The 24,094-nt window shown below is 36.4% G+C and overlaps 2 protein-coding genes and 1 non-coding gene across 3 annotated transcripts; 2 read left to right on the top strand and 1 right to left on the bottom strand.

The window, feature by feature from the left end:
* The first annotated feature begins 2,950 nt into the window (after positions 1 to 2,950).
* Positions 2,951 to 6,912, top strand: LOC149232174 (uncharacterized). The gene is made up of 12 exons (XM_089381851.1): positions 2,951 to 3,192; positions 3,289 to 3,388; positions 3,587 to 3,647; positions 3,751 to 4,000; positions 4,097 to 4,196; positions 4,395 to 4,455; positions 4,548 to 4,557; positions 5,356 to 5,506; positions 5,596 to 5,665; positions 6,252 to 6,471; positions 6,653 to 6,736; positions 6,821 to 6,912. Exons 1-12 carry the CDS (start codon positions 2,966 to 2,968, stop codon positions 6,882 to 6,884), a joined length of 1,398 nt encoding a protein of 465 aa, XP_089237977.1. The 5' UTR covers positions 2,951 to 2,965; the 3' UTR covers positions 6,885 to 6,912.
* A 928-nt stretch (positions 6,913 to 7,840) lies between these two features.
* Positions 7,841 to 16,282, bottom strand: LOC149232172 (UDP-glucuronic acid decarboxylase 2-like). The gene is made up of 2 exons (XM_089381850.1): positions 15,457 to 16,282; positions 7,841 to 8,214 (listed from the first exon to the last, which is right to left on the bottom strand). The coding sequence occupies exons 1-2, from the start codon at positions 16,280 to 16,282 to the stop codon at positions 7,841 to 7,843; spliced, it is 1,200 nt and encodes a 399-aa protein (XP_089237976.1).
* LOC149232173 (U4 spliceosomal RNA) lies at positions 12,551 to 12,694 on the top strand. The gene has a single exon (XR_016248543.1). It is a non-coding gene; the product is annotated as a U4 spliceosomal RNA (small nuclear RNA).
* Positions 16,283 to 24,094: the final 7,812 nt, after the last annotated feature.

Below are 24,094 nucleotides of genomic sequence, written 5' to 3'. Positions count from 1 at the left end.
GAAAGTAGCTACTTTCACTATGTAAAAAAGTTTTTGAAAAAAAATTCACTTAAATAATGGTAAAGACAAAAACTAAAACTAAATTGCATCACAACTATTACTCTTATTTTTTACCAAATAAGACCACATTATTAGTCCCTGCCATCTGGCATCCGGCAGGGACTATAGTAATCGATATGACCCGACTTAGCATTAGTTCACCCCTTTCCTTTTCTGTTATACGGCGGTTAGAGCGGGGATATGCCTAAGTTTCATTCGCACCTTAGCTTGGCCATCTTATTTGGCCTCTTCCCGAGGCGGAAGAGGCTCGACCATAGCTTAAAAGCTATAAGCGCGGTGCATTTTCGCTAACCGTCACGGGTGTGTGGTTTTAATGTTAGCATTACTTCCGCCTGGGTATGTGAAGGTTTAATAAAGCTCCATGTTCCCTGTTACAATGTCCTGCATATGTCCTGCATTGGCAGCTGGTGCATGCCATGATGCACCATGGTTCAACAGCTGTGAGATGAAATCTGCATGAACTATATTGAACTTTTCTGTGATTATATCGTCATTGTCGTCCGGATCTGCGATGTAGGAGAGAATAAGCTTGATGCCTTTGGCGACCTGTTTAGCAGTCGGGCACGCGCAGCGAAGGGGCGCAATGAGTTTAATTCCAGGCGTTAAATCGTTAATGCCGTACCTTGGATTCTGCTCTCGCATGGCTTGGCAGGTCGTGAGGCCCTCAAATGTCTGGTTCGCGAAAACGTCGGTTGCGGGGCTTCGAACCTGCGACCTGTTGTATCGAATCCATGACAAACTGTAAGTTCTCAAATCCCCATTCCCTGCACAACAGAATTATCACATTGAATTTCAAATCCAAAAACCATAATCGAATCTTTACTGCTATTTAATTGAAAATATAATGGGTCTTACCTGGAATAAGTATTGTTGGCCGAGCTGCTGTCCAGTTTATTCTGCAAGCAAAGCTTATTGGACATGGAATATTGCTTTCAGTGTTTTCCTACGGGGAATATACAAATACTCATCTACATCGAAGAAGAAAGTCCAATTCGCCATGAATTTGTACCTGTGCAAACTATCGTTCACAATAAGGAACTGATTATGGTAATACCCATCATATTGTTCCTGCTCTGTTACATCCTGCAATGTCACTCGACCTGCCCTGATCCATGGCTCCAACACCTTTCTAACCTGGGGATGCACTCCACCTGCATCGTGAAAAACAAAATGCGACCTAGGCCCAAATAATTTGGCATGATAAGCCATCCACTCCCTCATTCTCTGAGCACTCAGGTCACCATACAGGGAGAAACCACAGTAGAGATAATCATAGGGAGGAACCTGGCTATAAACAGAGCCATTGTAGCTACCTTTTTCTTCCTCGAGAGCAACGATCCTCTCTGGTTTTCCAAACTCGTCGCCATGGATTGCGTGCAGAATGAGCTCTCCACCATTGTCATCGGTGCCCACGCTCTAGCATTTTGTAGGCCTTGCCCTTTATTAATCTTCCAGAAGACGAATTCTTGGGGATGCATTCACATTCAAATCGTGGCTTTCCATAAACATGGAGAGGCTTGGAAGCGAGCCCAACTACAGCAAACGTGGCTGGACCTCCTCTGTAAGCGCCCATTTGGATAAACAAGTATGCAGCGCTCCCATAAGGACGAAACACCCTCTTGTTCGGATCTTCTTTCACATGAATTAACTCAGTGATTCTGCTGGTGCTGTTCATGACAATACTAGTATTATGCATTTTACTTGCCATGATCATATCCTTCAGCTCTGTTTTTCTGATTTCGACACTGTATGCACCAGGGTTCGAATCTCCCTGGAGAAATGCTTGTGCCAGAGATTTACAGGAGGAGAAATCTTGTCTTCCAAATAGAAAATAGTGGCCTGCTATAAGCAAAAAACCCATAATTATAATCGTCTTCATGAAAAATTTAGCTCCCTTGCAGCTTGAAATAAATCCAGGGCCTGGATATTAAATCTCCCTGGAGAAATGCTTGTGCTAGAGATTTACAGGAGGAGAAATCTTGTCTTCCAAATAGAAAATAGTGGCCTGCTATAAGCAAAAAACCCATAATTATAATCGTCTTCATGAAAAATTTAGCTCCCTTACAGCTTGAAATAAATCCAGGGCCTGGATATTCCTTCTCTGTCTCTTTCTGTTTCTCCATTGCCATCGCAAAATCGAACACAGGGCACCCCTAAAATCTAGAATTCTCTGTCACATCTAAGCCCAGAAGAAGAAGATTAAATTAAACAGGGCAAGGCCTTTCTGAGCGGGAGCCGACAGTCTGAGATACCAATTATCTCTGGAAAATGAAGGCAGAAAGACGCGCAGGAAAGTTCTCTGGCTTTTCTGTACCGTCAGGATCAACACAGAGGCTGAAACATCCCAGGTATTCCTATACAGCATATACTGGATGGTTCTTTGATTTCTTATCTTTACTTACAACGTATTCCAGCTTCGTCGCTCGATCATGGCAATCTTAGGGTGCAGGTAACGCGACACTTGGTATCCATGCGGTAGCATGAAGTCCAGCGGTCCAGCTGTGGCGACTTTTATATATTTATATATTCTAATTGTCATATTATTTTATTTAATAATTTTTTATATAACTTTTAATTATTCGTTTTTTCTTTTTATTACTAGCCTGTTTATTACCACGTCCGGATTTGCCCAGTCTTGATCCGACCATCTCTCGTTAGACTCTCGGTTTCTTGCCATGGGTGTGTAAAACACACCCTCATTGATTCTTTTGAGCAGATCTTTTGATTTCCATGGGCTTTTGCATGACGATGTTTTTGTTTAAGTGACTTTATTTCTTTGGATTGTAAGGTGTGCTTGACTCTAGCAATTTGTTACTTAGCATGCAAGCAATTGCTGTAGGATAATTTCTCTACGTTGAGCAAGTTCCTTGGGTTAATTTCAGTGCATACTTTGAACTTTAACTTGATGGAATTTGTTCTTGTGCCTTATACCGTTCTGAATTTTCTTTTAAAGCATTACTGTAGCATTCCTATTGACCGAAATTTGACTAAACTTCTGTTTTGCGGTTGTGGCTGGCAGGCTTACATGTTTAAGTATGATTCAACTCATGGGGTATACAAAGGAAGCTTGAATATTGTTGATGATACGACTCTTGAAATTGATGGTCACAGTATTACTGTCAATTCTAAAAGGTATGCCCCTTAACATTAACCAATGTGTAAATAAACACTGATAATTATGATTTAGAGAATAATGATGCTATGATCTCTTGGAAACCACTGCTACAGGGATCCTTCAGAGATTCCCTGGGGTAACTATGGAGCTGAGTATGTTGTAGAATCATCTGGATCTTTTACAACAACCGAGAAGGCTTCTGCACATCTTAAGGTATATTTTTTGTGGTAATTTTTGTATTTTTTTTGTTTGCATCTATAGTTTTCCATCGACAAATGTACTTAAGATTGTTGCATCTATATTTTTCCATCGACAAATGTACTTCCTGCAAACATTGTCATTGAGTCATAACTATGTGTCAAAATTAGCTCACCGTAAAAACTGAAACGAATACTCATGGACTGGCTACAGGTGGTGAATGAAGAATTTGGTATTGCTGAGGCCCTCATGACCACTGTTCATGCAACAACAGGTAGGCATGGGCCTCTTTGTTTTAAGTCCTGAATTTAAAATGATAATAAAGTTGTTATGAATTTCTAATGTTATTATCTGATGTTTCCTTGGGTTAATTTCAGTGCATACTTTGAACTTTAACTTGATGGAATTTGTCCTTGTGCCTTATACCGTTCTGAATTTTCTTTTAAAGCATTACTGTAGCATTCCTATTGACCGAAATTTGACTAAACTTCTGTTTTGCGGTTGTGGCTGGCAGGCTTACATGTTTAAGTATGATTCAACTCATGGGGTATACAAAGGGAGCTTGAATATTGTTGATGATACGACTCTTGAAATTGATGGTCACAGTATTACTGTCAATTCTAAAAGGTATGCCCCTTAACATTAACCAATGTGTAAATAAACACTGATAATTATGATTTAGAGAATAATGATGCTATGATCTCTTGGAAACCACTGCTACAGGGATCCTTCAGAGATTCCCTGGGGTAACTATGGAGCTGAGTATGTTGTAGAATCATCTGGAGCTTTTACAACAACCGAGAAGGCTTCTGTACATCTTAAGGTATATTTTTTGTGGTAATTTTTGTATTTTTTCTGTTTGCATCTATAGTTTTCCATCGACAAATGTACTTAAGATTGTTGCATCTATATTTTTCCATCGACAAATGTACTTCCTGCAAACATTGTCATTGAGTCATAACTATGTGTCAAAATTAGCTCACCGTAAAAACTGAAACGAATACTCATGGACTGGCTACAGGTGGTGAATGAAGAATTTGGTATTGCTGAGGCCCTCATGACCACTATTCATGCAACAACAGGTAGGCATGGGCCTCTTTGTTTTAAGTCCTGAATTTAAAATGATAATAAAGTTGTTATGAATTTCTTATGTTATTATCTGATGTGTATTCAGTTTTGTACCTGTAATTTGTTTTTTGTTAAATGTATATATCTGACAAAGAAATGAAATTTCTATAAATAGCTACAGGCAGTTGGGAAGGTCCTTCCAGAGTTGAATGGAAAGCTAACTGGAATGGCTTTCCGTGTACCAACACCCAATGTCTCAGTTGTGGATCTGACATGTCGCCTTGAGAAACCAGCATCTTACGATGATATAAAAGCAGCAATGAAGTATTGTCCTTTTACCTTGCCACGATAAAACATTATATTGTTCCAAAATAGTTTCTGCTTTGAGTGCTCTTAGTGTCATCTTTAATTAAGCTTTGATTATGGCTTATGGTTTCTGCTCTGATAACTCTTAGTGTCATATTTTTACTCTTAATCATCTTGGAGCCTTAACTATGCTTCTTCTCTGATCACTCTTAGTATCATATTTTAAAGCCTTGATTAGTATTATAATGTGTTGTATACATGGTCAGGGCCGCATCTGAAGGGTCGCTAAAAGGCATCCTTGGATACACTGATGAAGATGTCGTTTATGCCTTGTGCTGTTTTCATAATTGAATTCCTAGCACATAGTCCAACCTTTCTAAAGGGAAAAGACAACAAACTTACATCACATGGCTGAAGCAGCTTTATATTGTTATGCATAGATGTTCTTTTGGATTTTTTACTTTTTCAACCACTTGTTTCAATGGCTTGGTATGATAATCTGTTATTTGTTTGTTCACATATGCCTTGTGTCTTATTCCAAGGCTTTAAAAAAATGATCCAAGTGAAAGATTGATAAGTACTGATTTATGAGATTTAATGTTGGCCAGGGGACTTGAACAAGACTGCAGCCTTGTAAATTATGAAGCAATTAGTGAGGCCTATGCACTTTCTATCATTAGATTGGTGCTTTCATTTGTCAATGGATTGCTTGCCAAGCTCCGAGAACTCTTTTCAGGCGATCCAGCTACCACTATGAAGGTACATTATTTGATAAACAGATCTCCGGTTCTCCAGTTCTTGGGTTTTCTTTTCTGCATCTTAAACCTTAGAAGGAAATTTTTTGGCAGTTGGCATCTGTTTTTTGGTTGCTTGCACAGTGTGGGCAGAAAATGGCCATATGGACTCTAGCAAAGCTTTGTAAGTTCCAAGCTCACCTTCCATTGCATCATTAATTGCATGCTGGATTTTGAAGTTGCTTTTTGAATATGCTCAAATCTCATGTAGTTCTTTCTTTCTTCTCTTGCTTAATTGATTCATAATTTGTTAAGTCTAGTTTCGATGTTCGAACTCTGAACTTGTTGGAAGCTTACAGAGAGGCCAAAACCCACTAGACAGTCTTGCATGTACATATATGCGAAAGGCCACTCCAAGCATATTCTGTCAGGAAGCAAATTTGAATTCATTTGCGAAACACGTGTAATCTGTTAGTAGATGCCAAGGCATTTGGCATTTTCAGTGTGAGATTTGTTTTGTTAATGATATGGACTAATAAGCTTGACATTGCTTCTGCAGCAACCGAGTGGTGGACTTGATCTCCTTTGTCAGAATCAAAGAGTCATATAAGATCCTTTAGCCAGGATCTTTCTTCAAACTCAAAAGCTAGCACTTGGGAAGAGTTGTTTTCTAATTCCCCTGTTTCGACTCTCTCTCTCATTTAGTTTTATTGCCTTTATATCTGTTGAACTAAGTGGAATTTGTTGTTTGTAAGGCTTGCAATGAATAATGATTGTAAGGCTTGCAATGAATAATGATGGAGATTATAGGATATCTATGGTGACTTTTCGACATTATATTTTACAGGCAGTTGGGAAGGTCCTTCCAGAGTTGAATGGAAAGCTAACTGGAATGGCTTTCCGTGTACCAACACCCAATGTCTCAGTTGTGGATCTGACATGTCGCCTTGAGAAACCAGCATCTTACGATGATATAAAAGCAGCAATGAAGTATTGTCCTTTTACCTTGCCACGATAAAACATTATATTGTTCCAAAATAGTTTCTGCTCTTAGTGTCATATTTTTACTCTTAATCATCTTGGAGCCTTAGCTATGCTTCTTCTCTGATCACTCTTAGTATCATATTTTAAAGCCTTGATTAGTATTATAATGTGTTGTATACATGGTCAGGGCCGCATCTGAAGGGTCGCTAAAAGGCATCCTTGGATACACTGATGAAGATGTCATTTCGAATGATTTTGTAGGCGATGCAAGGTAAGAACTTGCATGAAATAGCTTAGTGGAATTTTGGTTTTGTATTTTAGATAAACGGCTAAATTTTCAAGTTTTCCTTTACAGGTCGAGTATCTTTGATGCTAAGGCTGGTATAGCCTTGAGTTCTACATTTGTGAAACACGTGTAATCTGTTAGTAGATGCCAAGGCATTTGGCATTTTCAGTGTGAGATTTGTTTTGTTAATGATATGGACTAATAAGCTTGACATTGCTTCTGCAGCAACCGAGTGGTGGACTTGCTCTCACACATGGCTTTAGTTTGCCTACTTGGGTTCTGGCTGACATTCTGTCTTTGGCATTTTCAGTGTGAGATTTGTTTTGTTAATGATATGGACTAATAAGCTTGACATTGCTTCTGCAGCAACCGAGTGGTGGACTTGATCTCAAAACCCATGTTTTATTCATCTTGTTCCTGAATAAGATGTTATCTTCAATTTTCCCACTTTGAATCCATGGAGACTGTGGAACATAAGCTATGGTACCACTGACCTTCACAGTGCCTGCCCTGTTCAACCCTTCTCAGCTCTTGGAGCCTACGTAGATATATGGTTTCCCAAGCTGCTGGGCTCCAAAATACCATTGTCTCTGGGCCAATGACTCAATCATCTTTGCACCAAAGAAAACAGAGGCCAGCACATAGCCTTCATAGGAAAAATGCTCTGTTCCTCCCAAGTACTCTACGAACAAGTTTATCAGATATGGACCTATATATGTTGCACAGCTAAATATGGCTGCAAACAAAGCATTGATTATCATTCCCTTCCAAACAGATGACAGAATGGCCTTTAGCATTGATGGGTTCTGTATATTTGTCTCGACCTTTTGGCAGCACTTGGGTTCTGGCTGGCATTCTGTCTTTGGCATTTTCAGTGTGAGATTTGTTTTGTTAATGATATGGACTAATAAGCTTGACATTGCTTCTGCAGCAACCGAGTGGTGGACTTGATCTCAAAACCCATGTTTTATTCATCTTGTTCCTGAATAAGATGTTATCTTCAATTTTCCCACTTTGAATCCATGGAGACTGTGGAACATAAGCTATGGTACCACTGACCTTCACAGTGCCTGCCCTGTTCAACCCTTCTCAGCTCTTGGAGCCTACGTAGATATATGGTTTCCCAAGCTGCTGGGCTCCAAAATACCATTGTCTCTGGGCCAATGACTCAATCATCTTTGCACCAAAGAAAACAGAGGCCAGCACATAGCCTTCATAGGAAAAATGCTCTGTTCCTCCCAAGTACTCTACGAACAAGTTTATCAGATATGGACCTATATATGTTGCACAGCTAAATATGGTTGCAAACAAAGCATTGATTATCATTCCCTTCCAAACAGATGACAGAATGGCCTTTAGCATTGATGGGTTCTGTATATTTGTCTCGACCTTTTGGCAGCACCAGTTGGTTTCAAGTCCTCGATATGACTCTTCAGCAGTATCCTTGCCTGCAAAAGCGGCTGCTGAAGATCATGTGGGGAAAACAATTTAGTAAATTAGCTTACATTGTATTGAAGCTGGAATGAACTGAGCTACTTAGGAAAAAATTACATTGCAGTTATGGCTAATGTTTTCTTTTTCTCTCGAATTATTATAATCTTTTGCACTGGGACTGCAGGCAGCACTTGTTAAGGAACCGGGTGTATCTGTCAACCGTGTTGTGTGGAGTCCAGATGATTTGCATTTGTGTTCAATGCCACAGTTACTATTAAGAATTTTTAATATAGCATAGTTGAACTATACATCTCCAAGTTTTGAATCAATCTTACAAGTTTTGAACCTGATATTTTGAGGCCTGTGAAGAAGGTTATGTTTGCCATGGGTTACAGTCACTGAGATAGCCCCCGGGGAACTTGCTGACCATTGCTGAAGTTTGTTACCTGTCATAAAGGTCGGATTCACATCAAGGAAGTTCAGTTTGTTGCATGGCCTTGTTTCTCATGTCACTACAATGGGGCCTTTGATTTTGCTACATTCATCAAGCTGAATTTAGTCCATTGTAGTACAAGAAAAATACTGATGGGATTGTCCAGTGACTACAGTAGTTTTCCAGTTTTAAGGACTCTATGACACTTTTAAAGAATTATTATCACATTAAACTTTATTTTAACTTTTCATATTTGTCAAGATAAATTTTCAGTACTTAAGGGTCTCTTTTGAGTTTCAGGTAATTTTTGAAACTTCTGAAAGAATAAGGTTGTTTTCAATTGTAACTCTTCATTTCTTTTATAATGGTGAACAAAACAAGGAGATATGGAAATTATGAGCATGGGATTGCTCAATGTTCTTGTGTATCTTGTTGTATATTAATAGTAAATCCATAGATACCTGCATCCTGGTAGATTGCTCGAGCAAGCTGCAGCCTTTGCTTTTGTCCACCACTCAAATTGATGCCTCTTTCACCAATCTCTGTTTGATCCCCATGAGAAAACAATTCTAGGTCTTTCTTCAGAACACATGCTTCAAGTACACCTTCATACCTGGTTTTATTCATCTTGTTCCTGAATAAGATGTTATCTTCAATTTTCCCACTTTGAATCCATGGAGACTGTGGAACATAAGCTATGGTACCACTGACCTTCACAGTGCCTGCCCTGTTCAACCCTTCTCAGCGCTTGGAGCCTACGTAGATATATGGTTTCCCAAGCTGCTGGGCTCCAAAATACCATTGTCTCTGGGCCAATGACTCAATCATCTTTGCACCAAAGAAAACAGAGGCCAGCACATAGCCTTCATAGGAAAAATGCTCTGTTCCTCCCAAGTACTCTACGAACAAGTTTATCAGATATGGACCTATATATGTTGCACAGCGAAATTGTTGATGGCACTTCCATGGAATCAACAGACATCAGGGTATAGAGTCTTTGGCAGAATCTTTCGTTTGCAATGTTGAAAACAGAAGAGAATCTAGTTCGGAAACTGTCGGCATATAGTGCTGCTATACGAATTCAAAGGCGGCTAGATAGAACTATGTGCAGGGACTAGCTGCTTCGCAGCCATCCTTGTTTTGTATATATGTTATATTGATTTCTTTAGATTTATAGGAGGTGAAAACTTCCATAAAGCTAATTTTGTTATTTGTTGTACTCCTAATAAAATGGTCCATTGGTTCATATGTGTCACTAAAATTTATGATATTTGTAAGTGTTGTGCGTTAACTAATAAATGTGGATATTGGAATGGAATGAAATGAAGTGTGAAAGGTGTTTTTGAAATATGTGTTTGTTCCAAAGGTTTTTTTTTGGGCAAAAGTTCTTTCAAACTGTTGTGGAGAGTCGAGTGAAAATAAAATATATTTTTACTTCTCAAAGTTTTAATGATAATGATGATATTTTTATTTGCGAATAAATTTAATTTTAATGATAAAGTTCAAGCATTAAGATTAAGGTTATTCTTTCATAATAATTTGTAATGATGATATTTTTATTTGCGATTAAATTTAATTTTAATGATAAAGTTCAAGCATTAAGATTAAGGTTATTCTTTCATAATAATTTGTGAAGGTGGTTTTCAAGCTTGACGTATGAAGGAAAGGTATCAACCAAAATGTGTTTTTTTCTCAATCTTTAGATTTTTTAAAAGATCTCTCACTAAAAGTTGGTGGAAGTATTAAGAATACGACCAGATTAAAACTTTAAAAAAAAATCATGATTACCATGCTTTAAATCCATTTTTTAACAATATATTGTATAAAAAATTTAGTAAAAGTTTTGGTGGTTTGTTTTTTATAATGTTTGGAAGATAATTGTTGGGCTTAAAAAGGTTTAGTTTTTTTTGTTTTTGCATGGTTTCTTATTTTGGTTGGTTTGGTTCTCGGTAATAATTTGACACACAGCAATTTTTTTTTAATGTAAATGTTATCTAAACACTCTTTTTTTATGTAAATGTTATCTAAACACTCTTTTTAGTATTGTGTTTATGCTAAGTTTTCCCATTAATGACTCATCAAGTTTTGTACCTATCTCTTTCTTGCCTGCATTATATAAAAGGTTACCTTTTTAAGAGATAAACGGTCACCTTTTTAAGAGATAAACTTTATTGATAGCTAAAGTTATGTTCAAAATACTAACTTTTAAAAATTGAAATCTCTTATTGATTAAGAAAAACTTAGTGGGAGTTTTTCATGATAAAGTAAGTGGTTGATTTTTGTCAATCAATCTATGAGGATCGTTTTTCAATTCTAAAGTATTGAGTTAATTTTAATGTCGTTATGTGCCAACTCTTACATGGCTATTATGTGCCAACTCTTACATGGCTAAAGGAACATCTTGCATAATGAGAAGGGAGCCACATTCTGCCTCTTTGTCCCATTTTACCCATTCTAGGGAGTCCCAACAATTAAAGACAATTGTTCATAAGCAAAAAGAAACTTGCCACAATTACCCCTTTTCCAACATATTAAATTGACAAGTTTCTAATGCTTCTCTAGTAAATTTAAAGTTGACAAAACTTAAGTAATGCTTACCTTAACAAATTTAAAAGTAAGAAGGCTTCTAAAGTCTACACTAGGAAATGATGGATAAATTATCGTAAAGCCAACTAGGGATGGCTAACAATCACCTTGTGGACTGTGATAGCCCACAATTAATGGAAGGCCCATTTCATGAGTGATTCAATTTATTCCTATTACGATGATGATGATTAACATCCACTAAGACCTACATGGTCTATAGAACTTTAAGAAAGTAAGAGATTGATCAAAATTCCTTAACATTTTATTTCTATGCTACAAAAGAAGTGAGAGAAGCATACCCATATCACCATTGTTTTGCCAAGTTAAAAAGAAAAAATATTAGTAGTGCGATAAATATTTTGAAAATTAGATCGAATATGAGTATCTAAGAGAAAGTGTTTTTCATCTTCAACCCTCTTAGGATCACATAAGTGACAAACTCTTTTATCCCATGACATTTTGGGAATTGAGCAACACCCAATTTCACTATGAAGATTATGATAATTAGTTCTTTTCTTGGTAATGTTCATTTTTTTTCTTAACACTAGTCAAGACAAGAAGATGATTTTGGTTTCGAGATTGGGGTTGATAACCTCCTTGTAATATTGTAGTTTCTTTTTCCCTCTTGCTCTTTATTTCCCCACAATTTCTCCTTAAATTTGGAGGTAATAATATTTTTAATATTATCTGGATTTTGCAATATGATCTCTTCCTTTATTCCCCAATGGTCTTGCTAAGATTGGGCGTCCTTATACCACCCTCGCTTGAATTGAAGGTGGGAGTTTTGGCTAGAGTTAGATGTAATTTTAGGAAAGCTTTTGGCATCCATGTTGTATAACTTCTAATAGATTGGATACCTAACCATAACTATGCTTTCAATCGGGGAAAAAGATTGCTCCATCTTAAGCATGAAAGAAATTACACATTAGAACACACTAATAAAATGTTTTAACCATAATAATTTTTTTTTTCATTTACTTTCATAAATCAAATATTTCAATATAAATTTATATATATATAAAATATGTTGATATATATATATAATGATCAAAATTTATTAAAACATATAAAAAAATTAAAGATTAATGAGAATTCTTTTAAACGTTTTTTCCTATTCTCAATAAGGAATGAGAGAATAACTATTGTTTCGTTGATTTAAAAAATCATAAAGATATTTTAAAAAGTAATAATGAACCATCAACAAAATACACAATTTAAAATTAAAATTTAATAATAAGATCATTCGGAAATATTTATAAAATGATAATGGAGACATTATCATATCCCACATCTAAGAGACAAAGCAAAAGATGTTGAGAACGAGGAACAAAGAATTGAGAAGCATTATCTTTGCGCTTGGGGCAATGACGCAGCTAGTGGGGTAAAACCGAGGCGCGTCAATTGCTGGTTGAAAACCATTTCCAACCCCACCTCGTCGGCGTGGGCCACGCCTTGGCCCTCGAGAATTTTTGGAGGGCTCGACTTTGGGTTCTAAATTTCAAAATTGCTCGTTTGCTGAGCGCGAAAACTATTTGCAAACGACCCAAGTCGCTATAGTTACGTCTTGGCCCTCGAGAAATTTTGGAGGGCCGTCCTTTCGGCTTTGGGTATCGATTTCAATAAATTTCATGGTGCTGTCTGCTTTCCTGTATAGATGAGATTTAGATATGTTTATTGATAATTGAGTGCGAGTAAAATTTGATTCCGTATCATATTTTACCGTAAGGAAAAACGAACGCAAGTTTCCATCATCTCAACCCGTATAGATGAGAACGTCAACTTATTGGATTTAATGTTGCCTTTTTGCTATAGACCTATCGTGGAAACTTTTTCGTTATGTTATTATGTAAGTGCTATTGTAGTGTTTTTATAAGGATGGAGGTGCTACAAGAAAAGTGAAAACTCAAACCGAGGTCGAATCGATGATGGCCCTTGGTCTCACGATGCAAAATTGGAAGAAAAAAAACTAGCATGCCCTTGGTCTCACGATGCAAAATTGGAAGAAAAAAAACTAGCATGTGGAAGAAGAGTTGGATAGGCTATTCCCGTCTTCCAAAGAGGTACATGGAAAAATTCCAATCATCACAATGGCTTGAGAGTTTTCGTTGAAAATGAATAGGTTGTAGTTAAAGAAACCTGGCCAAGATTCACATATCAAAGGTAAGCAAAAATCTATCTCGGAAGGCAGGTTTGGTGGGTAAATGGATAATGAACTTAATAAGTTTTTGGAGTTTAAAATCTATCTCAAAAGGCTTAAAGGTTTGGTGGGTAAATGGATAATGAACTTAATAAGTTTCTGGAGTTCAAAGATTTGGAGTTTAAAATCTATCTCAAAAGGCTTAAAGGTTTGGTGGGTAAATGGATAATGAACTTAATAAGTTTCTGGAGTTCAAAGATAGAGTTTTAACAAAAGTTCTTGATTTGGTCCCTAATTTGAAGATGGTGTAAACAAGGCAAATAATAGCGCTGCGAGTGTTGACTCAAGGACGAGTCAACATATGTGATTAGGGATTTTTAAGCCCCTCATTTTTCTTTGTTACAGTTGACACGTTGACACTAAAAGGGAAGACACATAGGCACAAAGCTAGAAACACAAAGAAAGATCCAAATGAAACTGGAAGTTTCAAGAGCTATCCAAATGAAACTGCAAGTTTCAAGAGACAATGTTGTTGCCATTAGGGCTTTTTAGGCCCCTCATTTTTCTTTGTTGCGGTTGACATGTTGACACTAAAAGGGAAGACACATAGGCACAGAGCTAGAAAAGATAAAATGTGAACAGAATTGAAAAAGAAGGAGATGTAGCTCACAGGTGAGGCCTGCACCTGGAGACTACACTCAGAATAGAGAGATCACTCTCGTACACTCTACTATTCATGAATGAAAGATTACATCATTAAGTACAACACTAGGAATTAGGAAGTTGCAACCAAACCCCTAAACTCTAGGAACTAATCCTAAACTAGGGAGATACGTTACAACTATGTAACCATTTTCTCCATTAATACAAAATAATATAATTATTTTCAACTCCCCCCCCTTAATGGAGAAAGGATTATCCTGATCTCCTAGCATCCCTCTAAACAATTCAAACTTTACACGCCCAAGAGGCTTAGTAAACATATCAGCCATGTTAGCATAAGTTTTACAATATTCAACACATATCTCTTTTGACAGTAGTTTCTCTCGATGAAACAGAGCTACAGTGCTATGCTTTTTTTGCTGCTCCATGCTATGACCCCGGATCCAATGCTAAATGCGTAACCTGTGATAGATCTTCGATCATCCAAGTTACCTGCCCAATCAGAATCCGAAAAACCTACTAGAATAACCATTCTAAACCTTTCCAGCAAGCTTCTGGCATACTTCCCTTGAGTAAGAAAGGTTCGTCCAGAGTCTTTCCATCTCATACACTTGTGACATCTGATTTCTTTGATCAGATTGTTAGCATTCCCTATTACAATCATATCGTCTACATACAAAGAAATCAAACTAATTTGCCTCTGTTTATTAAACTTGGTATACAGATTTGGATCATTCAAGCTCCTATGAAATCCATGCTGTACAAAAAATGAGTCAGTTTTCTCATACCACGACATGGGTGCCTGTTTTAAACCATAAATTACCTTTTTCAATTTACACACAAGATGTTCCTGCCCCTTTTTCACAAAACCTTCAGGCTGTACTAAATAAATTTCTTCCTTCAAGTCATCATTCAGAAATGCAGACTTAACATCTAGCTGTTGTAGCTGCCATTTGTGTTTTGTTGCTAAGTAAATTAGCATTCTAATGGTGTTTAATTCGGCTATAGGAGCAAAGGTGTCATCGAAATCTATTCCCTCTTGCTGTGAGTAACCCTCTGCTACCAGTCTAGCTTTAAGTTTCTCTATACTCCCATCTGCATTTATTTTTGGCTTATACAACCATTTGCATCCTACGGGGGTTTTACATTCAGGTAATTCAACCAAATTCCAAGTATGGTTTCTATTTATTGATTCTATTTCCTCATATATTGCAGCCCTCCATACTTCAAATTTACTTGCTTCCTCATAATTTGCAGGTTCTACAATGTTTAAAAACTTTGACATTAAAGCATAGTCTCTCAATTTTAATGGTAATTGAGTCTTCCTACCAGATCTCCTTGGTAGGGGACTTACCTCAAATTTGTCAGCTCTAAATGGGCTTGCTTTATCACCTTTTTCCTGTTCTTCTTTCTGCTCTTCTTGTTTCTGCTCCTGCTCTTCATCTTCCTTACTGTTTTCTCCCATTAGCAATGGAATGTGCCAATCACTGTTAGAGTCATCCTTTCCTTCTTCAATCTGTTCTAGTTCTGACATTGTAAATTCCCCAGAATTCCCAAGATTGAAAGGACCAACATGTTCGCCCTCCATAAGTCGCATAAGGCCTTCAACTTGATCAGAAGCGAACTGGAAGCTTCGTGTCTGTTCCCCATTTCCATAGACTGTCAAAGGCTCCTTGCGCAAAGCCTGAGCAAAAAAATTACTTGCAACCTGACCATCATCACGGCACATTCGCGGATTAAAAATTCGAGCACTCCGAACCTCAACATTTGCTCCCATAGTCAGAGTTTCGGCTGTTCTCTTACCCTCATCATCAACCTCCAACAATAAGGGTTTCACAACATCATGTTCAAACCTCGGATTGCCAAAATGATGCAAAACATTCTCCTTCCTTCCTGTGAAGAAATTGTCAACAACAATAACACTGTCGCCTCTTGCCATGAGCCTGTCAGCTCCACCCATCACGAAAACTTGCAAGGACTTTCTTTTCAAACCTAGGAGCACTCTAGCCCTCGAATTCACCATCGAACCCGAATGATACTGAGCACACCGAGAAACAGGCGTCTCATAAACAACCCGATGAGGTTTGTTGGGCACAAACCTTCCATTTTCATTAACATTAGAAGCCAAAAAACCACGCTGAAGGATAAAGAAAGTCGATGCGATGGCGATTCCTATCAAAATTAACAGCAATCGTTGCTCCCTGAGCAAATAATGTACTGGACTGATAATAGACCACATTTTTTCTGGCTTAAGAGAGTACTCATTACTGTTATTCATATTGGACTGATAAATTTCTAATCCTCTGATGAATCAGTCTTCAATGAGCCACCACCGGGCAAGTCCGATCTGCTGCCACCGAACAGATCAGGAACTCTAATACGCCTCCACCGGGCAAGTCCGATCTGCTGCCACCGAACAGATCAGGAACTCTAATACGCCTCCATCGGGCAAGTCCGATCTGCTGCTCTCATGATCTATTCACTGATTCAGATCCGGCAATTTTTGACAACTTAGCAAGATCAATTCCGCTCCGATGAGCAAATTCGCCGTTTTTCAATATAGCCAAAAAATCGATCTGATCAAAACTGATCCGATCTGCCTCTCCCGGATAGATCTGCAACTTCTCTGATCTACTCCCTTTGCAAAACGTCAGGCAAAGATGAGGCTTCCTATAGATCCCCTTGAAGGTGGATTGGCGCGTTCTCGAGTGGATTGGCATGTTCCCGAGCGAGAAAACCGCGCCCAAATAAAATCGGTGTGAGTAAAATTTCCTGGCGCGAGAGATCCGTGATATTCTACGCCAATCGAGTAATTTGGCGCTCTGGCGCAATTAATAGATGAACAATCACGCCAATTCCGCTTCCTGGCGCTACTGTCAGCGCGAAAAGCGCGCCAATCCCCTTCTATTCAGAAAAATTAAAAAACATCTGAATCCAAGCCAGGTGTTCTGCAGTCCACCTGCTCAATTGAGCACAAAGCTCTTGTGTACACGCGGCCACAGAGGCACCTCAAACCACACAGGCAATTCTACCACAAGGTAAGCTGGCCACAAAGGCACTTCAGTCACAAGAGGTGATACAAGATCAGGCTCACCCAATCTGAGCTCTGATACCAAGATAAAATGTGAACAGAATTGAAAAAGAAGGAGATGTAGCTCACAGGTGAGGCCTGCACCTGGAGACTACACTCAGAACAGAGAGATCACTCTCGTACACTCTACTATTCATGAATGAAAGATTACATCATTTAAGTACAACATTAGGAATTAGGAAGTTGCAACCAAACCCCTAAACTCTAGGAACTAATCCTAAACTAGGGAGATACGTTACAACTATGTAACCATTTTCTCCATTAATACAAAATAATATAATTATTTTCAACTACAAAGAAAGATCCAAAGGAAACTGCAAGTTTCAAGAGACAATGTTGTTGCACTCTTTGTGCTTTGTAGAATATAGTGCTAATTACAAACAAGAAAAATATGCAATACACATGAAAATACAAGTACAAGCATGAGGAGAAGAGGTTATTTATTTTAAAGGCAAGAGAGATGAGGTAATTTATTTTAAAGGCAAAAGATGCTATATGTAACTACCAACTATTTATGAATGGCCACGTGTTTTGAAATTAATGTATAAGCTAGCTAGGGATAAAAATTGTCTTGCTTAGAAGGAAAATGAATATGTGAACACAACAATTTAGCTCATATCATTGTGTAAGGGAAGAAAAAAACAACCCATTATACTGAAAAATGTGAAATCAAACCATAATCAAAGATCTAGTTTTAAGTAGAAAGTTGACAGAAAAATGTTATGCAAGATAAATGTAAATCAATGAGTTGGGGATGGTTTTCCCATCAACTATAATGATTTTAAGTAGAAAGTTGGCAAAAAAAAATTGTTATGCAAGAAGATATAACGTAAATCAATGAGTTAAGAGATGAATTTTCCTAACAAGTATAATGATTTGACTTACAAAAGAAGAAATTACTTTTTTTTAAGTAGAAAGTTGGGCAAAAAAAAATGGTTATGCAAGAAGATATAACGTAAATCAATAAGTTAAGAGATGAATTTTCTATAATGATTTGACTTACAAAAGAAGAAATTACTTCTTTTTGGTAGGAAAACAACCCAAAATGCATAATCATTTATTTGAGAGAGATAGAGTAATCGACAAATAAAATCGAAACACATATTGACATTTGTCACTTAATCAATGTCTATAAGACTCAATATTAAGCATTGAGCTTAGAGGGAGAAATTGCCATTCAACTAGAAGTATTTATCTTAATGCACGTGTAGTGCTAATATTGGATGAGAAATTGCCATACCAAAGGGACCCACAAGCAAAGACAAATCGTTGTCTATGATGTTTCTCAAAAATCACCATATGAAGGATGCATCTACATGCCATTCACTCACGATGATTTCACGCAAGAAAGAAAATATTACATGAAATTTATCCAAACTTTAACATACACTAGGTGTGAAGTCACTCTCCTCTTTGAAATCTAAAATCTTTTATGTATGTTTTCTAATTTAAGTTATTGTTTTTTGACTTTAAATTATTATAAATATTTGCAAGTGAATTTATTTTCATTTTGAATATTATACAATTTAGTTTTATTGTGCTTTTAAGTTATTATTATTCTCATTTCCAAAATTACTTTGAAGAATCTAAGTTTCAATGAAACATAATATTGTTCAAGTTCACTCCTTGGCATAATTGTTGAACCTATATATCTACATGGTTGATTAAAAAAAATTAAATGCAATGCTTTTTTCCACAATGTCCTCCTCTCATCATAACTTGCAACATTGTTATGTGCACAAGAAGTATGATGACAATGAGCTAGACATGGTGGAGTTCAAATTCTTTGTCATCACTTTATCTTATGGCATTGTTGGACCTATATTTAAGTGCGAGGGAGGGATTAATTAGTCAGGGATGTACAATTAGAGATATAGAAAACTATAAGATGAAGCAACATATTAGGAATGTTTTTTTACGGTTAGGGTAATGACCGTGTTGGTGAGGTAAATTTGAGGTGTGTACATTGTGGGCTTAAAATTTTATCCAACACCTATATTAGCCTAGGCTATGCCAAGTACACATATTATATTTTCTATCCCAAGCCAAGACAAGTAAGAATAACTACATGCAACAAGTTAGAATAACTAACTACATGCAAAGACAAGTAAGGTTGATTATGTTAAATTATAGTAATCAAATTTCTAGACCTCTCTAGAGGGTTAACTTGGTACCATTAATATGGCAATTCGACAATCTCAATAGTTGAAATCTATAATTTTAAGGTTTCCTTTAAATTTCTAAATAATTTTTAAGTAAAATTGGTATAAAAGATGTATCTTTCCAAATTTCTAATCGAATTGTGAATAAAATTGGTACGAAAGATGTGTCTTAAAAAAAGAGCTAAAAAGGTAAAATACTTAGACTATATGGAGATTACATCTTAACTCTAGGTTCAACTTTAAAGGTGCAAAATTTTCCTCAAATTTTGATCCCTCCCAGTACATAATAGATACAAGAAGATGGATTTACGATGTTTCTTAATTGCCACATCTTAACTCCAGTTGAGCATGAAAATAATTACACATCTCCCATATTGACCACCAAACCATTGAAATGTTTATGTTTTACACATCTCCCTCATGTTGACCACCAAACCATTGAAATGTTTAAGTTTTACACCTCCCTCATATTGAGTGACAAAACCATTAAAATGTTTATGTTTTAACCACCATGAGTTAAGAGTGATCAAATCCCTAGCTATGTAGACCTTTCCCCAAATTTTGATCCATCTCAGTTCATGATAGATACAAAATTAATATGGATCTAAGCTAAGTCATAATATGCCATTTGTCAAATCCATGTTAAGCAATAAAAGGAATTACACATCTACATTAAAGTGAGTAACACACTAGGACACTTTTTTACTTTCAATTACTTTATATATGTCTCTGTATATGTGATCCAGGATATGTGATCCAGGTGGATATTGGTGGCCATCTGCCTATTCCACTTGGACCCCCAACGCTGTCTCTTTCAGTTTTTTAGTTTCTTTAATTGTAGCAGAGTTTACTATTTTGCCAGTTTTTTGGGTCCTAAACTTCCAGAGCTATTTTGAGGCCCTAAACAACATTTTTTTGGGAAAACTAGGCAAACATGAATCTTTGCCTACCATTTTCATTCAAGATTTGTAGTCCTCATATAGATATTTCTAACGAGGCATTGTGCATGTCAAATGAAGATCATATGCCAAAGTTACGACCCTCAGAAGTTAATGTACCAATTTACCCAAACGGGGCTCATATTTTTGGCGCTTCATCTCCTAGAGTTAGTTTTTTGGATGTTTAGGGTTTTCCATTGTTTCTCAATAATAAATAGGTCTTTGAGCCTCATTGTAACACAATTTAAAGACATTTATTTGCCACGTCTCTTCTCAGAGATATGCTACCATCACCTGAGCTAGTTTATTTCCATTCTAATTGTAAGCATATTTCAATATTTGATATTAATGAAATGAAGTGTTATTTCTGCTACATCTTTGTATTTATGGTTATATCTATGATTTGTTGTGTTCGTGTTTAAGTTTGGATCAGTGGTATCCAAGCGGTTTGCTCTTTCTCTATTTTTCTTTGCATGTCCCTAACGAGGTCGAGATATAAGTAGTTAGGGCTCAAACTGGTTGAACCTTTACAAGACCAACCTCGCAATTCCCAATGACCTCACATGGCAGAAGATAAGAAAGACAAGAGGGCAGGAGATCCTTTCAAAATCTTGCTTGAAGAAGCCCTTAAGCGACAGAGGAATGCAATGATGGACAACTTTGCCTAGATCCTTCAGCGACTACCCAAAAGAGACGCATCTTCTTCCAACAACCACTCTGGAAGCACCATGCCCTTTAATGTAAAAGTTAATTTCGACATCCCCATTTTTGAAGCTCAAATAGATACAGATGCCGTAGATAAATGGTTAAATTTGTTAGAAGGATATTTTTTTGTTCATGATTTTTCTAGCTAGGAAAGGATTACTTTTTCACTTCTCAAAGCCGCCCCCCACGTCAAGGACTGGTGGGAAACCTACTAGGAGAAGAAGGACGAATGTACACCCTCACTATTTTCAGTTGCACCCACTTGGAATTCATTCTGGGATGCCATCAAGGAGCAGTACAACCCTGTTGGGAGCTATGAAGATAAATACATAAAGTGGACCACGTTGTGGCAGGGAAGGGACCAAAACATGTCAAAGTTTACCAATGTTTTTCATACCCTTCACATGAAGTTGGGTATCAAGGATTCTAAGCGGCATTTGGTACTCAAGTACCGCGACTGTCACACAGATACATCTAGGACAAAATGGAGTTCCTGGACATCTCCTCGCTCAGCATGACATACCGATACATTTTCAAGATTGAGCAAAAGTTTAAACAAAAGAAGCAAGACTTTGGATGTGTGAATTTGAAGCAAGGGAAAGACACCCCCAAACTGTAGAGCAAGGGACAAAGCCAAGGCGGGGCGAAGCAGGACAACCCACCGAAGCTGCAAAAAGAATAACACCCCAAAGACAAAGAAGGACACTGGAAAATGGTGTGAGTTTCACCAGAGCTCCACTCACAACACAAGTGAGTGTTGGGCCAAGCAGTCACTGGTGGCCAAGCTGAAGGCTTCTGAATTAGACGCATGTTCCAACTCTGAGTCATAACCTGACAAGGGGAATGACAAAGGGAAATAGATCATTGACGCAGAGCCTAGTGCCACCATGGCCACCACCAATATCCAGAAGAATGAGCATGAAGATCTAGAGGAGGGGGAACTTCTCTTCCACTCACAAAAGTGGGTGAAGGGTTCTCCCCTGTAATTCATTATCAACAGTAGGAGTGAAAATAACCTCATTTCAGCAGAGGTCATGAAGCGTTTAGGTCTACCGACTACAACACATTCGCAATCGTACACCATCGGGTGGCTTCACCAAAAACGATATCTCCACATCAGCCAGCAGTGTCACCTTCCCTACAACATCAAGCCCTTCATGGATGAGGTACTGTGTGATGTTTCTCCTTTTGAAGTTTTTGATGTATTATTAGGACAACCATATTTGTGGAAGATACATGTTGTATATGAGTCTAAACCTCACTATGTGATTATTAATTTGGGCAATAAGTTGTATAGGATACCAGAGGTAGCCCTACCTACCACCATCTCTTTGATCTCTGCAAAGAAATGCAATAAGATCATTTCGCAGACCAGGAAATTTATTGTCCTTATGATTCGCCTTCAGGGAAAGAAGAAGATTGTGACCACGACTTCCAAACAGAGCTCCTCCACATAGCAACAACATATGGATATGGTCGTGGAGGAGTACAAGGACATTTACGCCTCACCTACATGGGTACCTCTGCACTTTCAGATCAAGCGCTCCATCAATAATGATTACACTGCTACATTTTGTAAGTGTCGGATTTTAAAACATATTCACTAATTAATTTTCTACAATATATAGTAAAAATACATTGAAATTATAAATTTGATTTAAAAATGTGTGTTTTCTTAATGAAAAGTTTTTTAAAACTTTTAATTATTTAGAGAGCAAAACAAAATAAATTTCAATAACCACAATTACATTTTAAAATAAAATAAAATATTGCCAACTTCATATAAAAACAAAAACATAAAGACATAAACTACACCCTTTCTGAATTATTACATTTCGAACGTTGACCAGCAGTTATGAAGTGGCACAGAGATTCGGTGAATCTGATCATGAAATTGAAGAATCCTGCATGTTCACGTAAGAATTGCTTGAGCCACATGGTGTCAGTGAGTCAAATTTCGAAGGTTCACTTATATATCTTTATTTTTATCTTAATGGTCTACTTAATCATATTCATGAACTTCAACTTCTTGTATCCCATCATCTCTGGAACACAGTTTAGCTAACAACCACAAACAATGTTGACGTTGCAAACTCGAACAACCATTTTGCATATAGCGATTAATATCTCGTTTAAAAAATTCATCAGAAAAACATAAAAATAATAATTTTATTAAAAAATAAAAAATAATTTTATCAAAAAAAAGTTACGGGACAACGAACTAATATTATTTTAATAAAAACAAAAGTGTTATTCAATTTTTTTTTTTTTTTTATAAATTTATTAAGTTAATCAAATTAATTTTATTAAAAAAAAGTTATGAGATCACAAACAAATATTATTTTAACAAAAACAAAAGTGTTAGTCAACACTTTTGTGTTTTTTCCTCTTTATTTAACCTATTAAGTTAATCAAATTAATTTTATTAAAAAAGGTTATCGGACAATGAACTAATATTATTCTAATAAAAACAAAAGTGTTATTCAACTCTTTTGTGTTTTTTCCTCTTTATTTAAGCCATTAAGTTAATCAAATTAATTTTATTAAAACAAAAGTTATGGGACAACAAACTAATATTATTCTAATAAAAACAAAAGTGTTATTCAACTCTTTTGTGTTTTTCCCTCTTTATTTAACCCATTAAGTTAATCAAATTAATTTTATTAAAACAAAAGTTATGGGACAACAAACTAATATTATTCTAATAAAAACAAAAGTGTTATTCAACTCTTTTGTGTTTTTCCCTCTTTATTTAACCCATTAAGTTAATCAAATTAATTTTATTAAAAAAAAGTTATGGGACAACGAACTAATATTATTCTAATAAAAACAAAAGTGTTTTTCAATTCTTTTGTGTTTTTTCCTCTTTATTTAACCCATTAAGTTAATCAAATTAATTTTATTAAAACAAAAGTTATGGGACAACAAACTAATATTATTCTAATAAAAACAAAAGTGTTATTCAACTCTTTTGTGTTTTTTCTCCTTTATTTAACCTATTAAGTTAATCAAATTAATATTATTTAAAAAAAAATATGGGACAACCAACTAATATTATTCTAATAAAAACAAAAGTGTTATTCAACTCTTTTGTGTTTTTTCCTCTTTATTTAACACATTAAATTAATCAAATTAATTTTATTAAAAAAAAGTTATGAGACAACGAACTAATATTATACTAATAAAAACAAAAG

Source organism: Pinus tabuliformis, chromosome J (genome assembly GCF_031772625.1).
Source record: "Pinus tabuliformis cultivar Carrire ecotype Pingquan chromosome J, CPIR1, whole genome shotgun sequence".
Classification (NCBI taxonomy): domain Eukaryota; kingdom Viridiplantae; phylum Streptophyta; class Pinopsida; order Pinales; family Pinaceae; genus Pinus; species Pinus tabuliformis.
This window is presented reverse-complemented; position numbering and strand designations above follow the sequence as displayed.